This window comes from Carassius gibelio, chromosome B6 (assembly GCF_023724105.1).
Source record: "Carassius gibelio isolate Cgi1373 ecotype wild population from Czech Republic chromosome B6, carGib1.2-hapl.c, whole genome shotgun sequence".
In the NCBI taxonomy this organism is placed as follows: Eukaryota; Metazoa; Chordata; class Actinopteri; order Cypriniformes; family Cyprinidae; genus Carassius; species Carassius gibelio.
In genome coordinates this window covers 14,673,745-14,698,979 of record NC_068401.1, presented here as the reverse complement: position 1 = coordinate 14,698,979, position 25,235 = coordinate 14,673,745, and the positions used below count along the sequence as shown (strand labels likewise).

The 25,235-nt window shown below is 36.0% G+C and overlaps 1 protein-coding gene across 3 annotated transcripts in view; it reads left to right on the top strand.

The window, feature by feature from the left end:
- The window catches only part of lpp (LIM domain containing preferred translocation partner in lipoma), a 172,832-nt gene that overhangs the window by 107,246 nt on the left and 40,351 nt on the right, over window positions 1-25,235 (top strand). For all 3 annotated transcript variants that reach the window (XM_052559078.1, XM_052559077.1, XM_052559076.1), the window contains exon 7: window positions 19,386-19,467. In XM_052559078.1, coding sequence (XP_052415038.1) covers window positions 19,386-19,467 — 82 coding nt within the window. The remainder of the gene's footprint in view (window positions 1-19,385; window positions 19,468-25,235) is intronic.

The following is a 25,235-nucleotide window of genomic DNA, read 5'->3' as shown; positions in this document are numbered from 1 at the left end:
AGGATTTAACACATTTAATTTTAACACATAATTTGGTAGGTTTAAATAAAACAAAATCAAGCTCTGTGCTTTAAAACTGTGCACATCTTATCAGTTGGCTTTCTGAAATTCAATCCATCTAGAGAACACTGGTCAAAACTAGAGAAGAAACAAGGTGTTGACACTGAATGCCACATGGCAGTTTCCGGTCTTATTGCTGGTCTACCCCCTCGGCAGAACTTCTAGGTCACTACCTTGGAGTCCTCTGCAGGAAGACAGCTCGAGGCGCCTGAGAATCAGTTAGTCTTTTTAATATTTCCAAGAATATCTGGTACTGCCTTTTACAATCAGCCCAAGGATGTAAAACATCCAGTCCAATTAGAGTGATGCAATAAGCTGATATTAATATATAAGAGTGATGGGATAATAAGTGGCAGGCATTTGGGATGTGTTTTTTTGCCTTGTGTCATAGTACAGTAGGTCCTTCCTGCTCCACACAGATTCTAGTAGCATTTTAACTAGCAATCGTTTCTGTGTCATTGGTTTATTTCTTGAGAAGCAGAAAATATGCAGTGCTTTGCATAAGAAACATCACACTCAATAACTTAATGCCATTCAAAAATTCAAAAGGACAAATATTATTATGGATAAAGGACTTTTTTTTTTTTTTTTTGGAGTTGCCTCAGAGAGCCATTAAACTGATTCATTTTCTACTGGCTGCTCCGTGGAGATGACTATTGCGGTCTCTGCATACACACTCTCCATAGCCACAATCTGGGGAAAAGAACACACCCTTGAGCCCACACTAATTCAAGGATTTTATGCACTAGTACAAACAACTGCAGCCCCAGCCTTTGGGAATAGCTCATCAAGGACTGTGTTTAACTAAACACAAAATAAATACTACATTGTAGGGAGCAGCCTCATGTATTAAGAAAACAAATTAACATTATTCGAAACACAAGTACATTATGCTGTGAGATGGTCCCAAAATAGTGCATCAAAAACAAAAAGATAATGTTTAAGGGTCTTTCCCCCATGAATGTGCCCATTTATGTCACAATTGATTGATTTTTTTATATGCGCGCACTGTACAAATTATAGAGTTTCTCACTGTTTGCACATAATAACCACTTTTCTACATGGTTTATTTGTTTTTAACTGCAGAATTAATATTTATCCACTTATGGATTAATATACTTTTAAACCGCTGTGCCGTGCTGCTCATATTTATCATGGAGTAAAAATGCCCCTCCTCGTGCCCAAAATGTGTTGCCTGTGGACGAGCTCCAAAGCAAGGACTGGTGGGAGGTTGTCCTGCTCCACTTCACAGTTGGCGAGTTTTATAATGACAGGATACGTATTTATACAACAATTTATTTGAAAGGAAGAAATGCTCGTTTCGCGCATCATACGTCATTATGCTATTTCTGGGTCATTGCACATGCGTAGTCCTTTCAGTTTCGGGGTTCAATCCGATCGAGTGTTTACATGCACTCTCAATTGTATTAGAAAAGGAATAAATCAATCCCTTCAATCCGATCGAAATTTCATTCCGATCAAGCTCAATCGGAATGATTAAAGGGGGGGGGGGGGTGAAATGCTATTTCATGCATACTGAGTTTTTTACACTGTTAAAGAGTTGGATTCCCATGCTAAACATGGACAAAGTTTCCAAAATTAAGTTGTATGTTTGAAGGAGTGTTTCTGTTCCAAAAATACTCCTTCCGGTTTGTCACAAGTTTCGGAAAGTTTTTTTCGAGTATGGCTCTGTGTGACGTTAGATGGAGCGGAATTTCCTTATATGGGTCCTGAGGGCACGTCTGCTGGAAGAGCGCGCGCTCCCGTATAGCAGAGCACTGAGAGCACAACAGACATTCGCTGATCAGAGCGAGAGCGTCGCGAAATGTTACAAAAGGAGTGTGTTTTTGGTTGCCAGGGCAAGACAACCCTGCACAGATTACCAAAAGAAAAACAGCATTAAGGGACCAGTGGATGGAGTTTATTTTTACAGAGCATCAACGGAGTTGTGCAAGTGTTTGTGTTTGTTCCCTGCATTTCGAAGATGCTTGTTTTACAAACAAGGCCCAGTTTGATGCCGGATTTGCACATCGCTTATTTCTTAAGGGTAATGCAGTCCATGCAGGCGGTAAAACTGCTTCAAATATCTCTGTGTTGTTAACCTAGCTATTGGCGCGTAAGCACATCAAGTAAACAACATGCGATGTTGTCATCAAACTGCACTTTCCACATGTAACGTTACAGCTTAAAAAAAAAAGACGACAAAGTGGAACTTAGTCATTTTCCAAACCCGCTAAGCAAATATATACAGTTTCAGTACAAACCACATAGAGATATCATTGCTGATGCTGCTCTTGTTAAATTTCAGCCTCTGGATCTGATTCTGGATCATAAATATACGCTGAATCTGACTGTTAGCCATGGTTTGTTTTGGATGTTTTTTTCCTCATGGTAATGTCACAGCTTCCAAACGCTCTCAACGCAAAAGCCTACTCGTGCTCATGATTCTTTAGCTCCGCCCACACGCCACGCCTCCAGCCGGTCGTGTTTTTCCGGGAAAAATCGGTACTTATCTTTCTCTTATGAATATAATAAAACTAAAGACTTTTTGGAGTTATGAAGGATGCAGTACTACTCTATAGGTACTCAAGATTAACAGGATATTGAGTGAAAACGAGCATTTCACCCCCCCTTTAAGGTGTTTACATGAAGGGTTTTCAGTACGATTGAGCAGTCAGTCCGATTACAAGCAGATTATTTGGTTGCATGTAAATGTAGATAGTGTCTAGTCTATTTTTCAGAAAAGCTCATTCAGTAGTCTTTGTGAAAGACTACACCTACAAAACGACTGACTATCTCTCCTGGAACAAAATGATTTAATCTAGCTCTTTTTGTGTTGTTGAGATTGGCTTGCCTTGTCTCATGGTGAGTTGTGATTGTCTTTTAATTAAGTGTGAAATTAATGCTGTACCACAGTGACCACTCTAATGGAGCCCACCAACATATGTGGACTGTGTGATGCTATTTTCACCCCTTATTTTAATTATGATTTCTTTAAGCTTCATGATCTAAGTACTCCTATTACCAGACTCATGTCAGACAAGCACAGTCATCAAACATCCAGCCGAACGTGAACACTAAAGAGTTCTGAAAAAATTGTTTTCCCCTTGAAAGCAACGCACAGTTCGAAAACACAACAGTGCGGTGACCTCTCTCACAAAACAATGCATTTGATCCTGATGTTTTCCAACTCAGCTGATTCTGTCGTTCTAATGAGAAGCTTTTCCTGCCCTTTTAGCCATAATCTGTTTATTTTCCTTTCCGTCTGTATCGCCACACTTTGTACTTAAATCTCTGAACGGCACAATATAAAAGCCAGATTAACGTAAAAGCCAAAGCTGTCAACTTTGTCTTTACCGTTGTCAATCTGTCCAGATGTCATGTCAGGACATTTCCATATCCCTCCACACAATGCAGAACCGACTTCGCAAACTAATCTGATGTATAAATAATCTCAAATACCAAGCAAATAATAGGTGGCTTAAGAGCAACAAGCAATGGCCATTTCCTGGCCGCGGTTCAGCGAGAGGTCTGTGCTTATATATTTTCTTCCATTCGCACTGTAGGGGATCTTTTACTTTGTGTCCCTTGTCGCAGTGATCATTAGATGTAATTGAGAGCTGTCATGGAAGGTCAGTGTCATTATGAGTCTGTAATCGCTTCCCGTCCAGTAGTCCTCGTCGCTTTGTGCTGATTGGCTGAGCCCCTCATGATCTCGTCTCTGATTGGTTTGCGTCTTTGATATTAGAAGTAAGGTGTAAAAGTGAAAGCTTTTCACATCAACACAGCTCAAGGACACTTAATTAAGCAAATCTGCCAGCGAACCTTTGATCTCGTTTTTCGAATGGAGGGAGAATTTCATGGCTGCTGCTTCATTTAGTGATTTCTTCAACTCTCTCCATCTTTTCTGATCTTCCTCTCCTTCTCTTTCTCTTGCCGTGCCTCTTCCACTAAATTGGGGGAAGGCTAAGCTGGATGATAGCTTGTGTTATTGCTGAGCTTGAGTGACAATTGACAGGGGGAGGATTATTCTCAACTGCTCAACCCCTACAGGCGGCTAAAGCCCCCTAGAAGGTCAATGATGGTTTCAGCTGTCAAATATTCAGCTTTCGCATGTTTGACGTTGCGCTCCCCCACCCGTCTCTCTCGCTCTCTGCTTTTGGTGGAGGACGTTTTTTTCTCTGACTCACAAATCAACATGGGACCTCGTCAACACCTGCTCAAAATAACCTCTTCTCGGACATCATTAAGGGGCTCGCTGACCTCACAAACCCTTTATTCTGTCCCCTTTTGACATTATTGCTATTTTGGCTTGGTCCATTACCAACGTTTCAGACCCTTATTGGTTTTCTACATGGAATATCACACTTAGCATGTGATTTAAACATAATTAAAATTTGAAATGAATAAAAATGAAAATTAATACTTTTATTCATCAAAGAAGCATTCAAATAATCAAAAGTGATTAAAAAATATATTTTTTTATCCTGGATGGCCCCATATAATTCCGTTTTGCCAATACAGAAAGAAAATACATCTGAAAATATATCAAAAGAAAAAAAGTTCTTTCAAATTGTAATATTTCACAATATTACTGGTTTTTCTGCATTTTTATTCAAATAAATGTAGCCTTGATGAGCGCAAGAGACCTTTTTCAAAAACATTTGAATGTCTCCAAACTTGAACAGTATTGTAAATGCTGTCATACTAAAAATGTTTGCTGAAATGTTGTACATACAACTCTGAATTTGGGTTAAATAAAAAGGCCTTTGAACCTACTGTAAGGTGGCCTTGTCTGACCTCTGTCATGTTCATCGGATAGGAAGAACAACCCCAGCACATAACTTGTATGGATGGTGATAATAGGGTAACTAGGTGTCCCTTACATGGGCCATTGTTCTGCAGAGTTTAGCTCCAACCCCAACTAAACACATCTGAACCAGCTAGTCAAGGACCAATCATAATCAACGGTTGTTGTTGCATTTTTGTATACACTAACATTCAAATTTTAAATCTCTTGCATTTATTTGATCTATATACAGTAAAACTAGTGATATTGTGAAATATTATTACAATTGAAAATATCTCTTTTAATACATTTATACCTGTGGTATATTATCTATATAATAGTTTTAGCACATACTGTGTTATCATATTATCATTGCATTTCCTTTCTGAAAGTTGTAACTCATTTTGAAGAGTTAAGCAGTTCAACTTGTATATCTACAGTACTTGTGTTCTCAGTAAATGCCCTTTTGTCCTTACACATGATGTGTTAATGAGTTGTACCTGTCATATTCAGTGTTTGTTTGTTTTGACACAATCACATAATCGATATATGAGGAACAAAGCCTGCTCTGGTGACAGAATACATAGCAGGAAGTGAAAACAGAGCAGCCAGTGTTTCAGTTGTTTTCCACAAGTGGAGTTCCTCTGCCCCACACACACTCACACACATACACACAGAGTTTAATCTGTTCCTGGAGAGTAACTTCTCTTGTCAGTGTTAGCCGCCAGCAAACAGCCGAATCAGCTCTCAGTGTTCCAAATAGTGCTGAACTCTTATAGCTCTGTTGCCCCTCATTGAGAATCTGGGAGATTTTGTCTGGAACAAAAAGCTCTAATATAAGAAACAGAGGCAGAGTAAGTAGCTAAAGATATGCAGGTCCTGCTGACACTCAGTTATGTGATTTGCTGCATTCTAGAAGCATAGATGCTTTAGGACCTGCCATGGCTCACTTTGAGCACTGGAAGCACATGGGTCTAGTTCTTGACAATGGCATCCAATGCTTGTGACCTTGTTCTTTATTCGCTTGTGAATTTGAAGAGTGACAAGCCATTACATTGATTGACAGCAGGGTCAGTGTAGTTTAAGAGGTTCTGTCTATGAGCAACCTTCTCCTCCAACCTTCAAGTTCAGTATTAACAGAAAAAGAAAACATTCTTGCTTGCATATACTGTGCAGCAGATGCTGACCATTTAAGAATTGATGAGGGCCTCGTGCAGTATTTCTGGCCCTTTAGTTACCTCTCTTATGTATCGTTTTGAGAGTCTTCTCAAAAGAAGAATATTGAATGATAGTAAACTAAATCATAAACTTGAGTTTGCAGAAATAATTTGGTCAGCAATCCGTTTGGGAAAGCATGATAGTCTGACTATTTCTTTAGCGTAAGAAGAAATCAAAAAGGAAAACAAATTGACACTATCAGGGAGTCATGATGACACTTAAAGGTCATTCTCCTAAATTCTCCAAAACTGTCTTTGTTATGTTTGCATTACATTTTTCTTAGTTTCTATTTTTACTTGCCCTAGCAAATTTTATTGGCCTCACTATAAAATAATCCAGTTTTTATTTCTCTCTCTCTCTCTCTGTGTGTGTGTGTGTGTTTATGTATTTATGTGCTAGAAATATTTATATTTGTTTCATTAAATATGACCCCTTTTTTGTGCCATCAAATGATTAATCGTGATTAATTGCATACAAAATAATTGTGTGTACTGTGTATGTTTATTATGTGTGTGTGTGTGTGTGTATATATATATATATATATATATATACACATACATACATACATACATACATCCATGTACAGTACATATTTTGAAAATATGTACATGTATATGTATAGATTTATATTTATATAAATTATATTCATATATTTAATATAAAATGTAAACATTTTCTTAAATATACTGTATACATGCATATGTTTGTTTTTGTATATACACAATAAATATGCACAGTACACACACATTTATTATGTGAACAAAACAATTTATTTTGGGTGTGATTAATCACGATTACAGTAATTATTTTACCACACAACTTAAAAAAAAAAAAAATCATACATTCAATAAACTGTCTAGATAATAAAATAGAAAAAAAAACAATAGCAATACTTATTAGTTGCTTTCAGAAACAATACAATACAATATATATACTATCTTTTCCTTTTTTTCTTTTTTTTTATCTTGCAATCTTGCACTTTGCTAATTTTTTTACCCTGGGAAGTTAACCCTGTGACATTGGTGTGGCTGGTGTCATGCTCTACATAAGCATTTTAGTATTACATAATGAAAGATATATCTGGTTTATGTAACATAACCATAATCAGTGCTGACCTGTCAATCTTTGGAACATCAACACAAAGGTTTTCATGCATAGCCTGTTCATGTTCTATATGTAGTGAATCTCATAAAGATAACACACTGCTAACAGTGCAAGTGTGGTCAGACAGTACATCCTGTTTTGTTGTGCTTCAAATTATAAATCATTTCCCCCCATGTTTATGTATGTGTGCTGTAATGTCAGTGTTGAGACAGAATTCCCTTACTCTAATTTAGCTGATCACTCTGGTTAATGATACTCATACTCAAATCTTGTGACAAGTGATCAATTGCATTTTTTGGCACTGCATTTGTGAGATCTAAAATTGGTTGGTTATTGATGTAGCTGTGGGCCTCTGCAGTTGGTCTCTAGTTGCTGAACATTTGAAAGTGTAAAGGTTAAATGACCAATTTGACAGGATGCTGGAAGCATGTCTATGGATCAGGTTTCACTTCTACCTCAACTTTCTCCCCCTGTCCCTGTGGGGTGCAGCTCTGTAGACCCCCAACTTCTATAGCCCACCCATGTCCTGTCTGATATAACACCTTCTTTTTACTGGTAATACTAAACTGTTCACCTTGTAAAAGTTTGCATATCATGTCCTTGTAAATCTCAAGTATCCCTGTCATTATGCAATCACCAAAACACTTTGTAAAGTCAATCACAAGTGCACATGTGTCTGTGTTACTTTATGTTTTTATGTATATCTACCACAGGCCGGTCCCCACGATGTCAAAAATGTCAGGTTTTACTACCCTTTGGGGACATTCGGTCCCCACAATGTTGCATAAACAAGAACACACACACACACAGTTTCTACAGCAAGATTTATTTATTTAAAAAAAAAAAAAACTATTTCAAATAAATGTAAATATATATATATATATATATATATATATATATATATATATATATATATATATGTATGTATGTATGTATATGTATAAACTACATATTAAATATTTTTTCTATTCTTCATAGAATATTTATTTATTTATTTACAAACAAATAAACGAACAAACAACGAGTCAACAATTATTTCTGGTCTGGACTGGATTAAATGCTACTGAAAAATCTGTAAAAAAAAAATGTTGCATTATAAAACACATTAAAATAGAGAATAATTATTTGTTTTGTAATATCGTTCTTTCAAGGCAGCCTTGGTGAGCATATGACATTTCATACAAAAAGTTTTTTTTTTTTTTTTTTTTTAAATGAACATTTGAACAGTAATGCTAGTCTTCAGTAAAATACAGTAATATTATTTAATTGTCTCATTGTGTAAATATCACAAGCAATATATTTTACCTCACTTATGTTTTTTGTTTTTTTTTACTTTGAATGGTAGTGTGTACTCTTTCAGTTTCCCCATCTGCAGTTTCATAGGCTTCATATTCTGCTGTAGGTTCCCTTGTTTGTATTTTTGCTCTGTGAGAAGGAAGCTCCGCTCCATCTGGGCTCCTCGGAGGGAACTTGAGGTCAATGTCTGCATTGGCTAAGCAAGGATGTTTTGTAGAGGACCCAAACTGCTGACATCAGTACTGCTGGTTGCATTTGTCAGAGTGGGCTCTCTGTATATCAGGCGGGCCGAGTCCTGCGCCGGCCGTTAATAATAAAGCCCTGACACTCTTCTGCTCCGCGGTCCTAGAGCGAGCACTGCTGGCACAGTAAATTACAGCTCAGATCAATACTTCTCCGTCTCTCTCTCTGAGAGAGAGAACGTTGCTCTGCCAATCAATCTGCATCTATATTGTATGTTTTGTTTGTCAGCAATTTGAGTATGGAACACAGTGAGACTTGTGATTGGGTACATTATTACATAGCGTTTGTTGTAGCCAAGTATGTACTCTGGAGGCACAGAATTGCTATTGTTATGTCAAGTTTAAATGAGGTTGGGAGGAGCTTGTTCGTTTAGTCCTGTCAGTAATGCACGGTCTACAGATTAAAGTGAGCTTTCACAGTTTGAGGCCACACTGGAGATCTAGGATTCAAGCTTTTCACTTAAACTGCTATGCTAGTAATATAAATTGTTATGAAATCATTTTATTAAATAGTATAGTAGTATTTTCACTTTGGATCTCACTGTGGTTGTTTACCTTTCTCCTGTGATGTGTGCTGTTATTCACCAGGGTTATATATAATATAATATAATATAATATAATATAATATAATATAATATAATATAATATAATATAATATAGTTATTATTTTGTTTTGTGCTTTCAGTCTTAAAATGTGAAAACTAATCAAAAAAAGGTTATTAAAAATTAAAATGGACAATCATTTAAACTAGTATAATAATCATAATCAAAATAATTTCAGCAATTTTTTTTTTCTTTTTTTACAAGTATTTATATCAGATCAATACAAAGTTTTGAATCATTTCCATCCCAACCAAATGTATCAGCTCTTGTCAAAAGTTAGTGTGCTTGGTTACTGAATAGAAATCAGTGTCAGAGAATATCACACATATGATGAATTGTGGTGTGTATGTTTAAAGGTAATATTCTATAAAATATATATAAAGAAAACAGTGCTCATGGAGAAAAAAAAAACAAGACACAAAAACAAAAAAGACATCTCTTTATCAGACATTAAACACTTACAGTGATGTTTTTGAATTATGGTGTTGAAAAGCAGTTTCTTATTAACATCAATACTGCATTTATTTGATCAAAAATAAACAGAAACAGTAATTTATGGAATATTATTACAGTTTATATCAATTTGCATAAAAAATATATTTTTAATGAATAGAAAACATTTAATAACAAACAGCATTTGACTATTTCACATTTTTTGTGATATTATAAATCTCTTTACTGTCACTTTTCATCAATTCAGTGCATCCCTGCTCAAGAAAAGTTAAATAAATAAATAATAGAACTCTTGCTAACACCAGACTTTGAAATGATATACTGTAAATGATAGAATTCTTCTGTGATGCATTTAGATACACAGTTCAACATATTTGAAATGAAACATTAAACTAGTAAGAATGTGAATAGTGTGTCTCAAGAAAGTGAAAAGTGCCCATCATATCCTTTTGGCCTCTTGTCCTTTTCATCAAGATTACTGTGTTTGGGTGTCTGGGTGTACTGTACTCCACTGTACTGTCCTCCCTGCATAACAGCGACCCCTGCTGAGGAGTATCTCTTACAGCAGGCTGTCACTCTCCAGTCCTCATCATGCTCTAGTTCCCCTCTGTGCTGGACCGCACTGTTTTAATCCTCAGTCTTGCATTCAGCGTGTGTGTGTGTGTGTGTGTTTGTGCAGGTGAACACATGTAGACAGCATCGCGCTCATAGCTGGGTGTTTTGTCTGTGGAGCAGATCATTTGGCGTGCTGGTGTTTGGACAGGAGATAACCAGAGATAACCTTCAGACCCTCATTCAAATCATCCGTCATTTGCTTAGAGTTTGTTGTCAGTTGATGGGAAGGACTGGCTCTCTTCATGCCGAGCAAATGATAGGGAGGCCAAACCAGTGAATCACATAGAGGAAGTGCACGAGAGAGCCAGGACATTGATTTTTAGGTGTGAACCTGTGTAGATGTTCATTACGCTCCCCGCCAGTGTTTAAATATAAATAAATGACACCTTTACTAAAGGCAAGAACAACATAACGACTGGCAATTACAGCCGTGCCAAAAGAACACGAGAGGATGTGTTCAAAGACAATGTTTAGTGATTTTTGTGTGTGTATGTGTGTGTAATGATAGGTAAAAAAAACAACAACAGCTAACTGTCACTTATACTTCCCTCTGCGTGTTGAACCCTCGGTGAACATCTCTTATAACCTGTACGCTACCTCTCTCCCTCTTCCTCTAGCTGGCTTTCTTCTTCTAGGGCCGCTCTTAGCACTTCAGATTTGCTCTTATCTGTTAGCACGGAGATGTGTCAGTTCCCAAAACCTGACCTACTTTTACACACACACACACACACACACGCTCACCTCCGTCATGCCGAGAGAGAAGCATCATACATTACAGGCTATATACGTCAAGGCAAAAAGCGATTTTCTCGGAGCGTAGCGTATTCGTATGCTCTTCGTGTCAGTGCGGACTTCCAATAGTGGAAATTTCCAGATCTTTGTTTTTAATTGTTATCAGTGGCATGTTTTCTCTCTTCATACAGATCTCCATCATCACAGTTTCTTTCTTCAGACTTGCCTGTTGTGTTTTCCCCACTTACTTTTTAATTAGAGCTGAAAACAACATGACCCATTTTATGCAGAGGCAAATGTATACTTTCTGCGTGTAAGAGTATGTGTTTGTATTTGTGTGTCTGCTAGCTCCACTCTAGGTGGCCTTGAGCTTGTTTTTGCCTCTGTTGTGTTTTTTCTATTTTTTGCTTTCTCCCGCTCAGCAGTAGCCGACTGTCCTTTGCAGGAATTTTATATTTATTTATTTCCACGCTTTATCACTTAATGCCTCATACCATAGAATGTGACAGATATCTGTGGTATGTCCGCACTCCACATCGCCGTGCACACATGCACTGTATAATGGTTCCAAGTATTGTAAACAAGGTCAAAAAGGGAACTAAGGTGCCGTAACAATGGCTTTAAATCTGCAAAATTCACGATTTCAACTATACTGTAATGCATTTGCATTTCTATGCATTGAAAAGGAGAAGTACACTGAAAAAGTATTTGGTGTAGAAACTATTTTCACTCAAAAGCTGCTAGTAAATTTCTGAAATAAATACAAATAATGGCAAGTAACACATTAAACATGATATTTGGAAGTGGAAAGGCTGAAATAGCATTTTCTTGTAAATGTACTCAAATATCACTGTTATTTACAACTTCTAATATATTACAGTGTAATTGAAAAGTTTACAATAGAAGGAAAAAAAATCTAGTTTTCCTATTATTTCATGTGGTTTTGTAAAACTTGTATACCATTTTCAAAAAAGGTTTGTGTTTTGTATAAAAAATGAATGACCAAGTATTTACTGTATATGCTTAAAACCATAAGAGTACACAACCTAGTTATTATTATTATTATTATTATTAAAATAATTAGTTTTTGAAGGTACATTGTATTTTTTATACAAATGTCAAATTAAGTACAGTGTAATAATTTCATGCATTATTTATCAAGAAGATTATGAATAAATAAGTCATTAATCATGAATCAGTAAATATTGTTTAGTTTTTAGGAAGTCACATGTCATTTTACAAACTCAAATGTTCAAGTTCAAATTATGATTTTTTTTTTAATAGTTACATCCTTTTTTTACAGGGTCAATTTTAACAGCACTTGGCAACCCCAAATACTGACAGAGGGTTAAAACGGTCTAAAAACACTTTTTGTTGCATTTTCTTTCTTGCTTCTAAATATTCTGTCATTGAGGGCAAGGGAATGAGAGTTAAGAACTGGGAAATGCAGAAACTGATGTAAAGGCAGTTTGGTGCAGTACAGTAGGTGGGGGTTTGGGGTTGGTGTTTAGCCCATGGCCCCACTGAGCGTGCTCCCTGTGGGGGGCAACAGGTGAACACACACCAGCAATGTGGTGTGTAATGGCCCCTGACAGAATGCCGATAACCCAGCATGAGAGTCGAGGTTTGTAGCCTCTGACTGAGTCTTCTCCTCATCCTTAACTCTTTTCCTCCACCTGTGCCCCCCTCTGGCACACTACCAAGTCATTATACATCCCCTTTCTACTTCTGCTCACATCTAAACAGACATTATTCTATCAGACTATGTTTTGATGGATTCCCTCAATGGAACACAGAGTATTAGCTGATTGCATCTTACTAAATCACATTAAAGGGATACTTCAGTCGGAAAGTAAAATTCAGTCTTTAGTTGCTTACTCTCCAAACCCATATATTCTTCATCATTTCCAAAACTTAACAGATGATATTTGAGAAACTTGGGGTCCAAAGGTTTTAAGCTCTAAAAAGAACGTATGTCTGCAAGTGAATCATATAACGGCAAGTGATTTAATCCTAGTCTTCTGATGTTAATCACTTTGTTTGTTGAACATTGCCAAATTCACACTACGTTTGGGGTGAGTTTGTGTTTTCAATGTAGTTTTAATGTAGTAGTTTATATCTGTGATGCAAAGCTAAATTCTCAGCAGCAAATTACTTCTGCTTTAGTGTCACATGATCATTCAGAAATCATTCTAATATGCTGATTGATTTGGTAATCAGGTAATATTTCTTATCAATGCTGAAAATAGTTGTGCTGCTTAATTGCTTACTATCAAATCAGATCAAATCAAATCAAAACATTAATCAACTCATGCATACAGAGCCCTAATTAAATACGGTAACAAACCTCAGTGCTTCCTGCATGGTAACATCAGAATTAAGTCACATGGCATGCAAGAACCAATGAGGTTAAATGTTATTTAATGAATTTGTGTTTTCCTCCATCATACAGGAAACTATGGAAGGCGTACCACAGTATTGTCAGTGTATGGAATGTGTTCATACTGATTAATTAACAAAAAACAGAATATCAGTCAGGACTTATTAATGGAGGGATTAGAGGCTTGTCAGTGTCAGTGTCCAAGCCAGGGAAATCACACCTTTCAGAGCCACATGAATATCACAAGTATTTGTTCTTTTTGAAAGGAGGAATTGTCTCTTCAGGGAATATTTTTTTTTTTTTTATGGGAGGAAACAGTGACCTCATGCTAGCATAAATGCAAACTATTAACATGTTTTTGAAAGACCAGCACATGTGCATTGAGCTTGTGCGAGATGTTCCTCCGTGGCGCAGAGTAGCGGTACTCTGTGGCTTTATTCAGTTAGGTTTGGTTCAGAAATCTGTTTACACCTTTCTTGCCTCTTACCTCCTTCTGTCTATCACTCTATATTGCACTCCTGTCCTGATTTTGAATGACTCATACAACTCACATGAAAGACAGACCCATTTGTTAAATGGTTTGGGTGAGCATCACTTTTTTTGCATGGTTCTTCAATGCAAAAACATGTCTTAGTCACTAACCACCTGTTTCAGCAGCCACTAAATGCAGTGACATTTCAGTCCTTGGCCCCAATTACATGCACACAATCTTCTGTTTAAGGTCCACATTCTGGTTAAGCCTTTATTCTAAAAAAGCTGTTGTAATATTCTGAATATTTCTCATGTAATTTATGTGGATGCTTTTTAGTAATATTGGACAGTAATTGAATCAACTTATTCATACTCCTGCATGTCTTCAACAACATTACAGATACTGTATGCAATTGTAATATCCAAAGCACTTCAGTAGTTTCATTTTTCAACGGTCTGTATATAAACTGTACCACTTAAGATTACACTACCATTCAACAGTTTGAAAGAAATTATTTAATGAATTTAATTCACTCTTATTCTTCCAGAATGCAATATATATTTAAAAAGTGACGGAAAACTTATTTTCATATTAAATAAATGCTGTTATTTTGAACTAGTGCTGTCAAATGATTAATCGTGATTAATCACATCCAAAACAAAAGTTTTTGTTTACATAATATTTGTGCGTGCATTTTTTGCATTTTAACAGCATTTTATAATGTATATATAAATACGAAACACATGCATGTATACATTTAAGAAAAATATGTAATGTTTATATTTTAAATAGATTTATATATAAATAATATAAATTATAAGAATATAAATATATACATGTAAATGCATCTACATGTTTTCAAAATATGTACTCTGTGTGTGTGCTTTTATATATTCATAATAAATATACAGAGTATACAGACATACTGTACAACAAAAACTTTAATCGTTTAATCGATTAATCGTTTGAAAGCACTGTTTTGAACACAATAAAACATTAAAAAAAATGTATCATGCTTTCAAAAAAACACATTAAGCAGCACAATTGTTTTCATCTGTGATAATAATAAATCATCATATTAGAATGATATTTGAAGGATCATGTGACACTGAAGACTGGTTGTTGAAAGTTCGGCTTTGCTATCACAGGCATATTACATTTTAAAATATGTATTAAAATAGAAAACCATTACTTTAAATTGTAAAAATGGTTCAAATTATTACTGTTTTTACTGCATTTTGATCAAATAAATGCAGCACTGGTTTGTACATTTTAAAGGTAGTGCCTGAACATGCACAGAAATCAGTAGCTTTGTTGGATTTTCTTAACAAAATTGTTTATGCAGTCCAAAATTGAAAATAATACTTAAAAAATTATTCACCATTATTATAATCACAGTATAATGATCAGCACCCTCCACAAACTCAGAACTACACAATAAGGAATTGCTCTTTACAACTTGCTTTTATTTTCACTCATAGTTGGTAGAAACAAGATGGACATATTATCACAATTTGTTTAATATGAAAATATTGTGTTTTCTACAGCAGGGGCTTCTTTGGTTGATTACCCTTCATTCACACGAGTCACACATCAAAAGGCCAGGACATCCAATGTGGTCTGTGTTTGGGGGGTATAAGTATGCATGCGTTTCATTCCCCCTTCCTTAATGTTTTTCTATAGTGCTAAATATAATGCAAATGCTAACACATATAAATAAAAGTGTATTATACAAGTCGTACACACGGAGAGATAATTACACACAGCACTCTTTTTAATTAGTTGTTTTTCTTGTCCACAATAATCCACTGTGCCCACTCAGACTGTTAAATTACATGTCAAATTGTCATAAACCACATGGAGCGATTGAGAAACTCAAATGAGAAACTCCACACATCATGGCTCTTGAAAATATAGAGGCCCCTCATTCTGTGAAGGGATACGGGTCCACCAGACGCAGGTTAACAAATAGATCTGCAGAAACTTTCCTGAGCACTCCTTGATTGTTTACATCCATCCACAATATTCTGTGTCCATATATGAGTAATTAACCCCCACCATAATAATTAGCTGTCTACAGGAAGTGGAGATATGCTGAATTAAAAGTTTTTGTGTGGGCTTTTGCCACATGAAAGTTTTCATTAGTTTTCCTCCCAGCGTCTGTGTGAAATGCCATCACCGGCTCTGTATCTTACTGACAGAATGAGTCTCACAGGCCTGACAGCGTGCAGATTGGTGCAAGAACTTGTGACAAGAAAGGAACTGCATGAGTGAACAACTTCAGGGCTGATAAAGTTGTTGCTAAACTGAGGCAGAACGAATGTTTTGTGTCTTTGGTCAGAGGGAGGGAACCAAAGGTTGTGATTTGTGTCTGTAATTGGTGTTTTTATATGATCCCTTCTCATATTGGGATATCCTGTGTTAACACCAACACCAGAGGCATCCAGACCTTTGGCTCCAATTGTTTTTTTTTTTTTTTGTAATTGAACAGGGTTGTTTGAGTGGTTTCCTGTTTGACCTTATTTTGCACCGGCAAATGGTCATTGTATGATCTTTAATGGTTTTGGATGCAAAAGCCCTGACATTTGGTTAGGATCCTGATCGTTTGTTTATCAGTCTGTATGTGAATCACCTAGCTTGGTCATTTTGACCGTTTGGTTAAACGGAACGGAAAACAGAGGCGTGATATGTTGAGTAGTACCTATTTCTGCCTAAATTAAAGCTGTAATATGTAATTTCTTTACCACTAGTATATAAACTCTTACGCCTGAATTTCTTGACTTCCTCCACATATGAGATTTGAACATGGCAATTTAGAATGTTTACACTCCCGACGTAAATTGCGATTTTTAATATGTGATTTGTAAGGTAGAGTCTTCTTTGGCCCTTGAGACTTTTGCTTTTCGTGCATTTAAGTCACTTGCTAAATGTTTAAAATGTTTAACTGTATAAAAAAAAATAATAATAAAAAAAAAAATATGGTCTTCCTTTAGCAGATATTTAGCCCTTGTTGTGTTATTGCAGTAAAGAAAATAATAATAATCATAAAAATAACAACAAAAACAAAAACAACAATAAATAAATAAATACAAACATACATACAGATACTTTTTCCATCCAGTATGATAATAATGTAGATTACATTTTTTTTCCATAAGTGTTATGGGTTTTAAATTGGATTTCATTAACATGCATTAAATTGGTCAAAAATGGCATTAAAGACATTTATTTTTATTACAAAATATTCAAATAAAATGCTTCAAATTTCTAAAAATCCTAAAAATGTATCCTTTCATTGGATAATAAGAATTTAAAATGGGGGGAAATATCATTAAGAAATAAAGGTTTTTCTCATACTCGTTGGCCACAATTAACTGCACCCTTTTATTCAGTACTTCCAAAACAAACCTCCATTTGGGATGATATAGACACGCCCTCTTCCAGGCAGTTTCGTAACATTACATGTTGATTGGAAATTCTTAATTATTGCCATGATGGTGGAAATGGGAATTTTCACTGCTCTGGCTCTTTTCTTAAAGCCACTTCACTAATCTGTGAAGCTCAATTATCTTTTGCTGCACATCATAAATATATTCTTTGGTTTTTCTAATTTTGATGGATGATTAAGGGAATTTGGGCTTTGTTTTCCCTCCTCTTTATATTTCTGTGAAACAGGAAGCCATGGCTGGATAATTTCATGTTTATAATCAAAATGAGTGCTAAAAATTGTGAATATGAATGGGAATATACTTCAGAGATATTTTACTTATAGGAATTTCTAGGGGTGCCAATAATTGTGTCCAATGAGTATTTGAGAAAAACCTTTATTTCATGTCCCCTTCTGGTATAACCATTGTGTGTGTGTCTTTGCTGTGTTTATATACTGTATATATATATATATATATATATATGTATATATATATATATATATATATATATATATATAATTACAAAAAAAATAAGCAGAACAAGCATTTCCAATTATGATGATAGTAAAATAAATAACTGAGCACCAAATCAACATATTACTTCAGAATCATGTGACACTGAAGACTGGCTGCTGAAAAATCAGCTTTGACTTCACATAAATAACAAAATTACAATTATTGTTAAAATAGAAAACAGTTATTTTACATTTTATTAATATTTCACTATAGTACCGTTTTACTATATTTTTCATCAAATAAATGCAGCATTGGTAAGTAAAACATATGCCTTTCAAAAAAATAAATACATTGGTGCATGTTTGATACATTAATTCTATTAAGTTCCATTCCATTCCAATTTCATACCCAACTGCAAGATCTTGAAATACAAGCTCGAATACAAGATTGAAAGCTGTAGACGAAGTTAACCCTAGAAGACCCCAAAAGAGAAAAAACCTGTGAAAAAATTATTTCACCTTTTACATTTTGTTGTAGGAGGCATCTAATACAGAAATATGTATAAAAACATTATATAAAAAAGTTTAGATTATATTTAATTTTTATTTTATACAAAACCTGATGAACTGAATGAAAGCTTTAAATATTCTTCATAACTTGACTTTAAAACTTTCTTCTCTTGTATCAAAGTCCATCTCAAAGTCACTGTTTTTTTTTATTTTGTACAGCACCAGTGACATATCATACATACTGTATATATTGAGACATATTTCTTGGCTGGTGGCATTCTAAAAAAAAACAATGATTATTTTTCAGGCTAAAAGTATCAGTGCAGATTGATCCCAAACATAGTTACACATTTTAAATGATTCACCCATTCACATAATTCACACAGTCTGATAGCCTTTTATGCCCTTCATTTATCATGCTAATAGCACTTATACCCCCCACATTCCAGAACATTATCACCTGTCCCTCATGCAGCAAGCAGATATTTGGGCAAACAAGCAAAGGACAAGTTAAATACATTTTATAAATTATAAGATACTAATAGTTGTAAATATTGTTACACAAATACTTTCAAATTATTGAAGAAATAATTGATCCTTCAACTTGAACTTATCGATTAATAATCATAAAATCTTGATTGAATCTCAAAATGGTAACAGAAAAGTATACAGAAACGGTATGTTTCTATTGAAGCTCATTACAGTACGATTTTGGGTGTTTGAGGTCTTTGAGAAAACGCAGTTGTCACAGATCCACTTTACCTTCTGAAACTTCAGCAACAGTCTTGACGTCTGAGTTATTTGTTCGACTGATGATCCATCTAATTAAGAGATGCTTGTGCACATCCATGAATATCTGTTGCATCAGCTCATTTAATTAGCCTGGTGTTATCTTGTTATGGTAAACAACACCCTGTTTTATAGAATGTTTGTGAGATTTGTGCTCCTGTACATTTTCATACAATCCGATTAGTATGTGATTGTACATTATGTATAACCATGGTGTGTGTGTCTTTGCTGTGTTTTAGGGTCGCCCTGAGGAGGAACTGGACCGTCTGACAAAGAAGATGCTGCATGACATGGACAATCCCCCATCTGAGGAGTATTTTGGTATGTGACCAGTTTACCTCACACAAACCTGCTTTCATAGAGCCATTAAATATAACCATTCGCATGGCAAACCATTTTACATGGCAAAACTGGCTAACTTTAGTGTCCAAATACTTTTTAGGGTCATTATTAGGGTTACCATTCAACCTCTATTTCAGGGACATGTCCTGGCCGGGATTTCTAAACTTACCTAAAATGTCCAAGTTTTGGCTTTGTTTTCCTATTGATATGCCCTCTGCAGTCCTCATACATGATATTTATGTCTAATTTGCTTTGCTTTGACCGTTCACTGTATATACCTTCTGTGTTCTTTACATGAGGACACAAGCACACCTTATTTTCTGTCTTTTTGGGAAGCAGATGTAGGCCACGATTGCCTAATCCTATTCCTGAAGAACTACCTTCCTGCATAGTTCATTTCCAACTCTGCTCCAACACACCTTTATGTAATTATCAAGTTAAATAGATCTTAATTAGCTGGTTAATATTAGTGGTTTTGAAACTGTGAAATTTTATATGTGGCAGCATACCTTGAAACCGGTAATCGGCCCATGCCTACTTTGGGGTTACTCAACCAAAAGTTCAGGGTATGGCTGACAGTAAGTTAACCCTGCTTTCTAGAATACACCCCTGGGAACACTAGGTTTTGTTTTGCAGAAGTATGATTTAGCCTAAAGTATGTGTTGGAGTGTGTGAGTGTTTTGCTATGTTCACATTCGTCCCTCCACCCTCAGCAGTCTGAGCTTCCCCCTTTTTACCGTAAGTGTCAGAAGACATTCCCTGCACTTCTTACCATCAGCTCTTACTGTCAGCTTCTGTTTTCTCTCTTTAGTTGGGAAACATAGCACTCTGCTTTATACATCTACAGTACTTCCTCCACTGTCTGAGAAATCAGTTTTAGATAACTAGATTTTTTTAAATTAGTATTAGTGGTAATAGTAGTACAATGAATAATATTAGGGCCGGGACTTTAACGCGTTAATTGAGATTAATTAATTACACAAAAAATAACGCGTTAACTAAGATTAATTAATTAAAGAAAAAAAAATCCCGCCTTTTTAATAACGTATTTTTGCACCGCGGAACGTTTCTCACTGGATGAGTTCGGCGGACCGATTATACTGGAGCACCTACTAGCGTTCGCATATCACCGCAGCACACATCGAGCCTGAAGTATCACCTCAACGCAAAACATATAGCAGCTAGCGTGGACTTTACACTTTATGTTGAACTATGTATTATTTTGTTGGTGCAACAGTTTATGTTGAACTCTTTATTGTTTTGGCCAAGGTTATTGAGAGTTGGACTTAGTATGTTATGGCATCTAAAGCAAAAGAGAGATGTTTTCTAATAGTCAGTGTTTCGAATGTTCTGAATGTAATTGACAGTATTGTGTTTTACTTAAAACCCCTTTACAGAAAATTCCAGCACCTATAAGCTTCCTGAATTTCTGAAATGTACTATTTCTAAATTGTTTCTAAATATGCTATTGCTACACTTAATGGCAAAAATTGCACTGGTCTGCTAGACTTGGTTGAACAAAAATAAACAATATTTTGTTGCTTAAGCTTATGTTTTCAGTCATTATTCAATGGTATACTATAAATCCATGTAAAAAAAAAAAAACTTCTCACTGTTCTCAGGTCTAATATTTATATGCGATTAAAATGCGATTAATTTCGATTAATTAATTACAAGGCCTCTAATTAATTAGATTATTTTTTTTAATCGAGTCCCGGCCCTAAATAATATATATCAATATTTACTTATTTATTTTTAATGGGCCATGGGATGCAAAATTCACATTTACATGTTTTTAGAACTGAAATGTGTGTTGCAAGTGTGTGTACACAACCACCCTATAATGATAAAGATCCACCCAGTTTTTTTTTTAGTTTTTCTTTTAAAATCCAGATAAAAATATCCTCTTTTTCAGATTAAGTTGTTCTCAGATTCTTGGCTGTGTTGTGTCATACGGACCCAGGTCCCTCCCATGATTGTTGGCCTTTGACCTGCCCTGAGTGAGCTGTCATCAGTCTGCCATTTTTTGTTGTTGGATCTAATAATGAACATAGCAGTCATCATTAACTACCGAAATCTGATCCACTGAAGACACAGTGTAGTAAGTTTGTTTTTAAAGGTGCCACAGAATGCATTGATACAATATTTTAAATTGTTCTCTGAGTGTGTATATGAAGTCTTATCTTAAAATACACCACAGATATTTTTTATAGCTTGTTGAAAATGCCACTTTTAGGGTATGAGCCAAAACGCGCTGTTATTTGTGATTTTCCCCTTTAAATGAAAATGATGAGATCAGATGAGTGCGGAGCAGTGTTGCCAAGTCCACGTTTTTTCCCACGTGTGATATTTAAGCCATTAAAATGCAAATTTTAACAAGGGAATCCCACCAAAAATGTGTATTTTGCCCCACCTGAATGTGATTTTTACCGGCGAATCTCCCTCAAACATGATTGGGCTAGTTTTGAGTAGCAATTGTTCAGGTTTTGTTGTGAAAACCTGTCAATCCTGGCGGGGCTTCAAGAGCTCATGCTCCGGCATACCGGTGTTACGGTTTAACTAGTGGTGACCTTTTTACAGACTTCACATTGCTTCCAAATGCAATTTTTAACTACCACATTCCTGTTTACGAGCATTCTGGTAGCATATGAAGGCAGCATTATTGAAAACAGGCAGAGGCAATGGGAGCTTTAGCAACATTTGCCTTACAGAGAGCCAACATCTTTTGGAAAACAAAATATGATGCGTGATGCTTACTTTGTCTGTAGTCTGGATGTTTGCGCACAAAGCATTGGTATCAATCCTTCTTTCAGAAGAAACCTTTGCACAACTCCAGTTGAACTGACCCTCATTTGTGAGGCAGTCCAGTGTAAAATGTTAGCACAAATGTATATGATTTTCTGTGTTTTTTTTTTTTTGTTTTCTTTTTTTTTTCAGGACATTTTCTTCCCAATACATGACACTTTTAATGGCTCTTTGGCACTGACATTGTACCTCCAGCTGCTACAGCAAGAGAACAGTTATGGTGGACCGCAGCTTCTCACGTTAGGGCTGTGTATATGCTAATAGGGCAGAGAGTGTCACAAATGGGCAGGACTTTCCTCGACTATGTCGTCATAGTAGTGAGAAACCTGGAACTGCTAGTGTGGAGAGACTGTTCATGAATTATTGTGATTATAAAACAATGAGTGGATGGATTTTTACTATTATAGCCTGTTTGTTTTCACACACTGCAGCCAGACAACTGTTCAAACCAAAAAGTGATTTTTGCCTTCTATGGCACCTTTAAAGGGAATGTGCCCTTCACTTTTTTTTTTTTTTTTTTTATACATTTTACGAATCTCCTTTCCTAATAATGTGCTACTGTAGTTAGCAAGTTTCACAATGAATGTGGCTAAGGTTTACAGTCTCTAAGAAAACTGCGCGTCCCCCCATGGAGGAAGAGATGCGGGGATAGCAGAGCTCATTTGCAATTAAAGGGAAATGCACTAAAACTGCTTGCTGTGAAAATAACTTTTTGTGACAGGGATTTTAACCAAAGTTCAATTCAAGTTTATTTGTATACCGTTTTTTACAATACAAATCGATACAAAGCAACTTTACAGAAAATTCTAAAAGTTGCTAAAATTCAAAGTATCTTCTAAATGCCTAAATGTAATATTATATATTTATATAAATTATATAAATATAATAATATCATATTTCCTCATTGATATGAAACCCCCTAACCTCACAATCCTGTTCTATTCATTCATTCTGAAGTGCTTAGTTCACCTATATGTAAAAAAAAAAATTGAAATAAAATAGTTTGCGTGAAGCAAGGTGTAAGGGTTAAACGAAATGAGAGAGAGGGTGGGTTGGGCTGTTGTGTCCTGCTTTCATCAGGGCATGTGTCAGCAGTGAGTGGCCCGGAGTAAATGCGTGGCACGAGTGCACATCGCACAGTCACACCCACACACACAAACACATATATGTGTAGTGTTTGCAAACTGCCTTAATGGCTAGAGGGAGGTTGAAAGCAGGCTAGTGAGCCTGTAAATGGGTCTGTGTGAACCCAGGCCAGCCAGGCATACCCAGTCACTGAGAATGTCACACACAGCCACAGCATCTAAACAAGAGCACAGCACTCCTGGGATTTAAGAGAGAGGCTAAAAGAGGAAGAAAGCCAGGGGTGTGATGAGGTTAAAGAAAGTAGAAGAGAGGAAGAAGCAGCATTGTATGTGAAGGTCAAAGTCCCTATGCAATTGTGGCTTTTAGTTTATGTCTGCTAGCTTAGTGGCAATCTGTATTATAGTGTACTACTAAAAGTTGACAAAACAACCTTTAGCAGATATACAGATTTAAAAGCTCTACTGGAAGAATAGCACTTTTTCAGAAGGCACTTTCTATTATATAGTCTTTTTTTGTATATATGTTGTAAGGGAAACTGGTCAATTTGGCTCAAAGGGAATCATTTAAGATTTTAAAGGGAATTTGAACAGAATCACTGTTTCACGGCTGGTCACTGAGACGCTCTGCGATTCAGTGAACAAGCCGTTTAACATCAAATCTGCGCTGGATATTAATATCCAAACTATAGTGAAAACACTATCAATTAGCACAGTAACAAGATCGGCAGTTTAACACATTAACTTGTAAGCACAAAACACAAGATGCTTCTCTTTTCAATATGAATAAGGCTTTATAAGATAAATCTGAGACATATAAACTAATCTACCACATAAACGCATGCACTCACACATTCACACAAGTTGCAGGAAGATCGAAAGTTAGGGAAAAATGAGTTTAAGAGAATGGAAATATGGAATCCCAAGTTTACAGCAATACGTTAAATTGCATAGACATGAACAACCATCAATCACGTAATTAGCCCTCGCATTGAGTTCCTCAATGGGGTTAAAATTATATTAGACACACCAGTAAAGGTCACAGTCTGGAGGTTACTTGCGTCTCATGTGAAGGGGAGTCCCGTTGAAAGGGGTATCCCGATGATGCTGATTGGCTGGAAGTTCAGTAGTCGCTGAAGTGACGTCTTGGGAAGGCCCGTTGTTGGGCGTTGGCTGAAGACAGAGTTGTGTGGGCTGGTTGAAGTTAAACGTGCAGACGAGGTCAGACGGCATTACAAAACTTAACTCAGAACATGAAACTCTCAAACGGAAAAGAAAAGAAATAAAGTTTGACGAGACTAGGTTGTATTTCTTCTCATCGTGGCTAAGTAGCAGCAGGCGTGCAGACTGAAGCACGCTGGAACCGCGCTCAAAGAACAATGATGACAAACAGCATGGCTAAAAGCTAAAGCTAAGAAGCAAAGCTAAAAGCTGGCATGACTGATAGCAAAAGCAAGGCTAGAACTAAAAGCAGGCGTGACTAGTAGCAGAAGCAAAGCTAAGAACTAAAAGCAGACATGACTAATAGCAGAAGCATAGCTAGAGACTAAAAGCAAGATTTTATGGTGTCCTGAGTATTTAAACTGGCCTGTTGGCCACACCTCAAATGTTGTCTTGACCAATCAGATATTGTCTTGGCTCGGGGGCATCATAAATCATATGTTTATTTTACCAAGCATGTGGTCCGAATTTTCCCGCTCTTGCAGGGTCTAATTTTGGACATGATTCCTATAACCAGAATATGACACGTGTGACAAATAACTGATGGTCAGGAATACTTCAAGCAAGCAGATTCAATTACACAGATACTAGACATGACTGTGTATCCTTAAGCTATCCCATAGTTATCAAAAGACATAC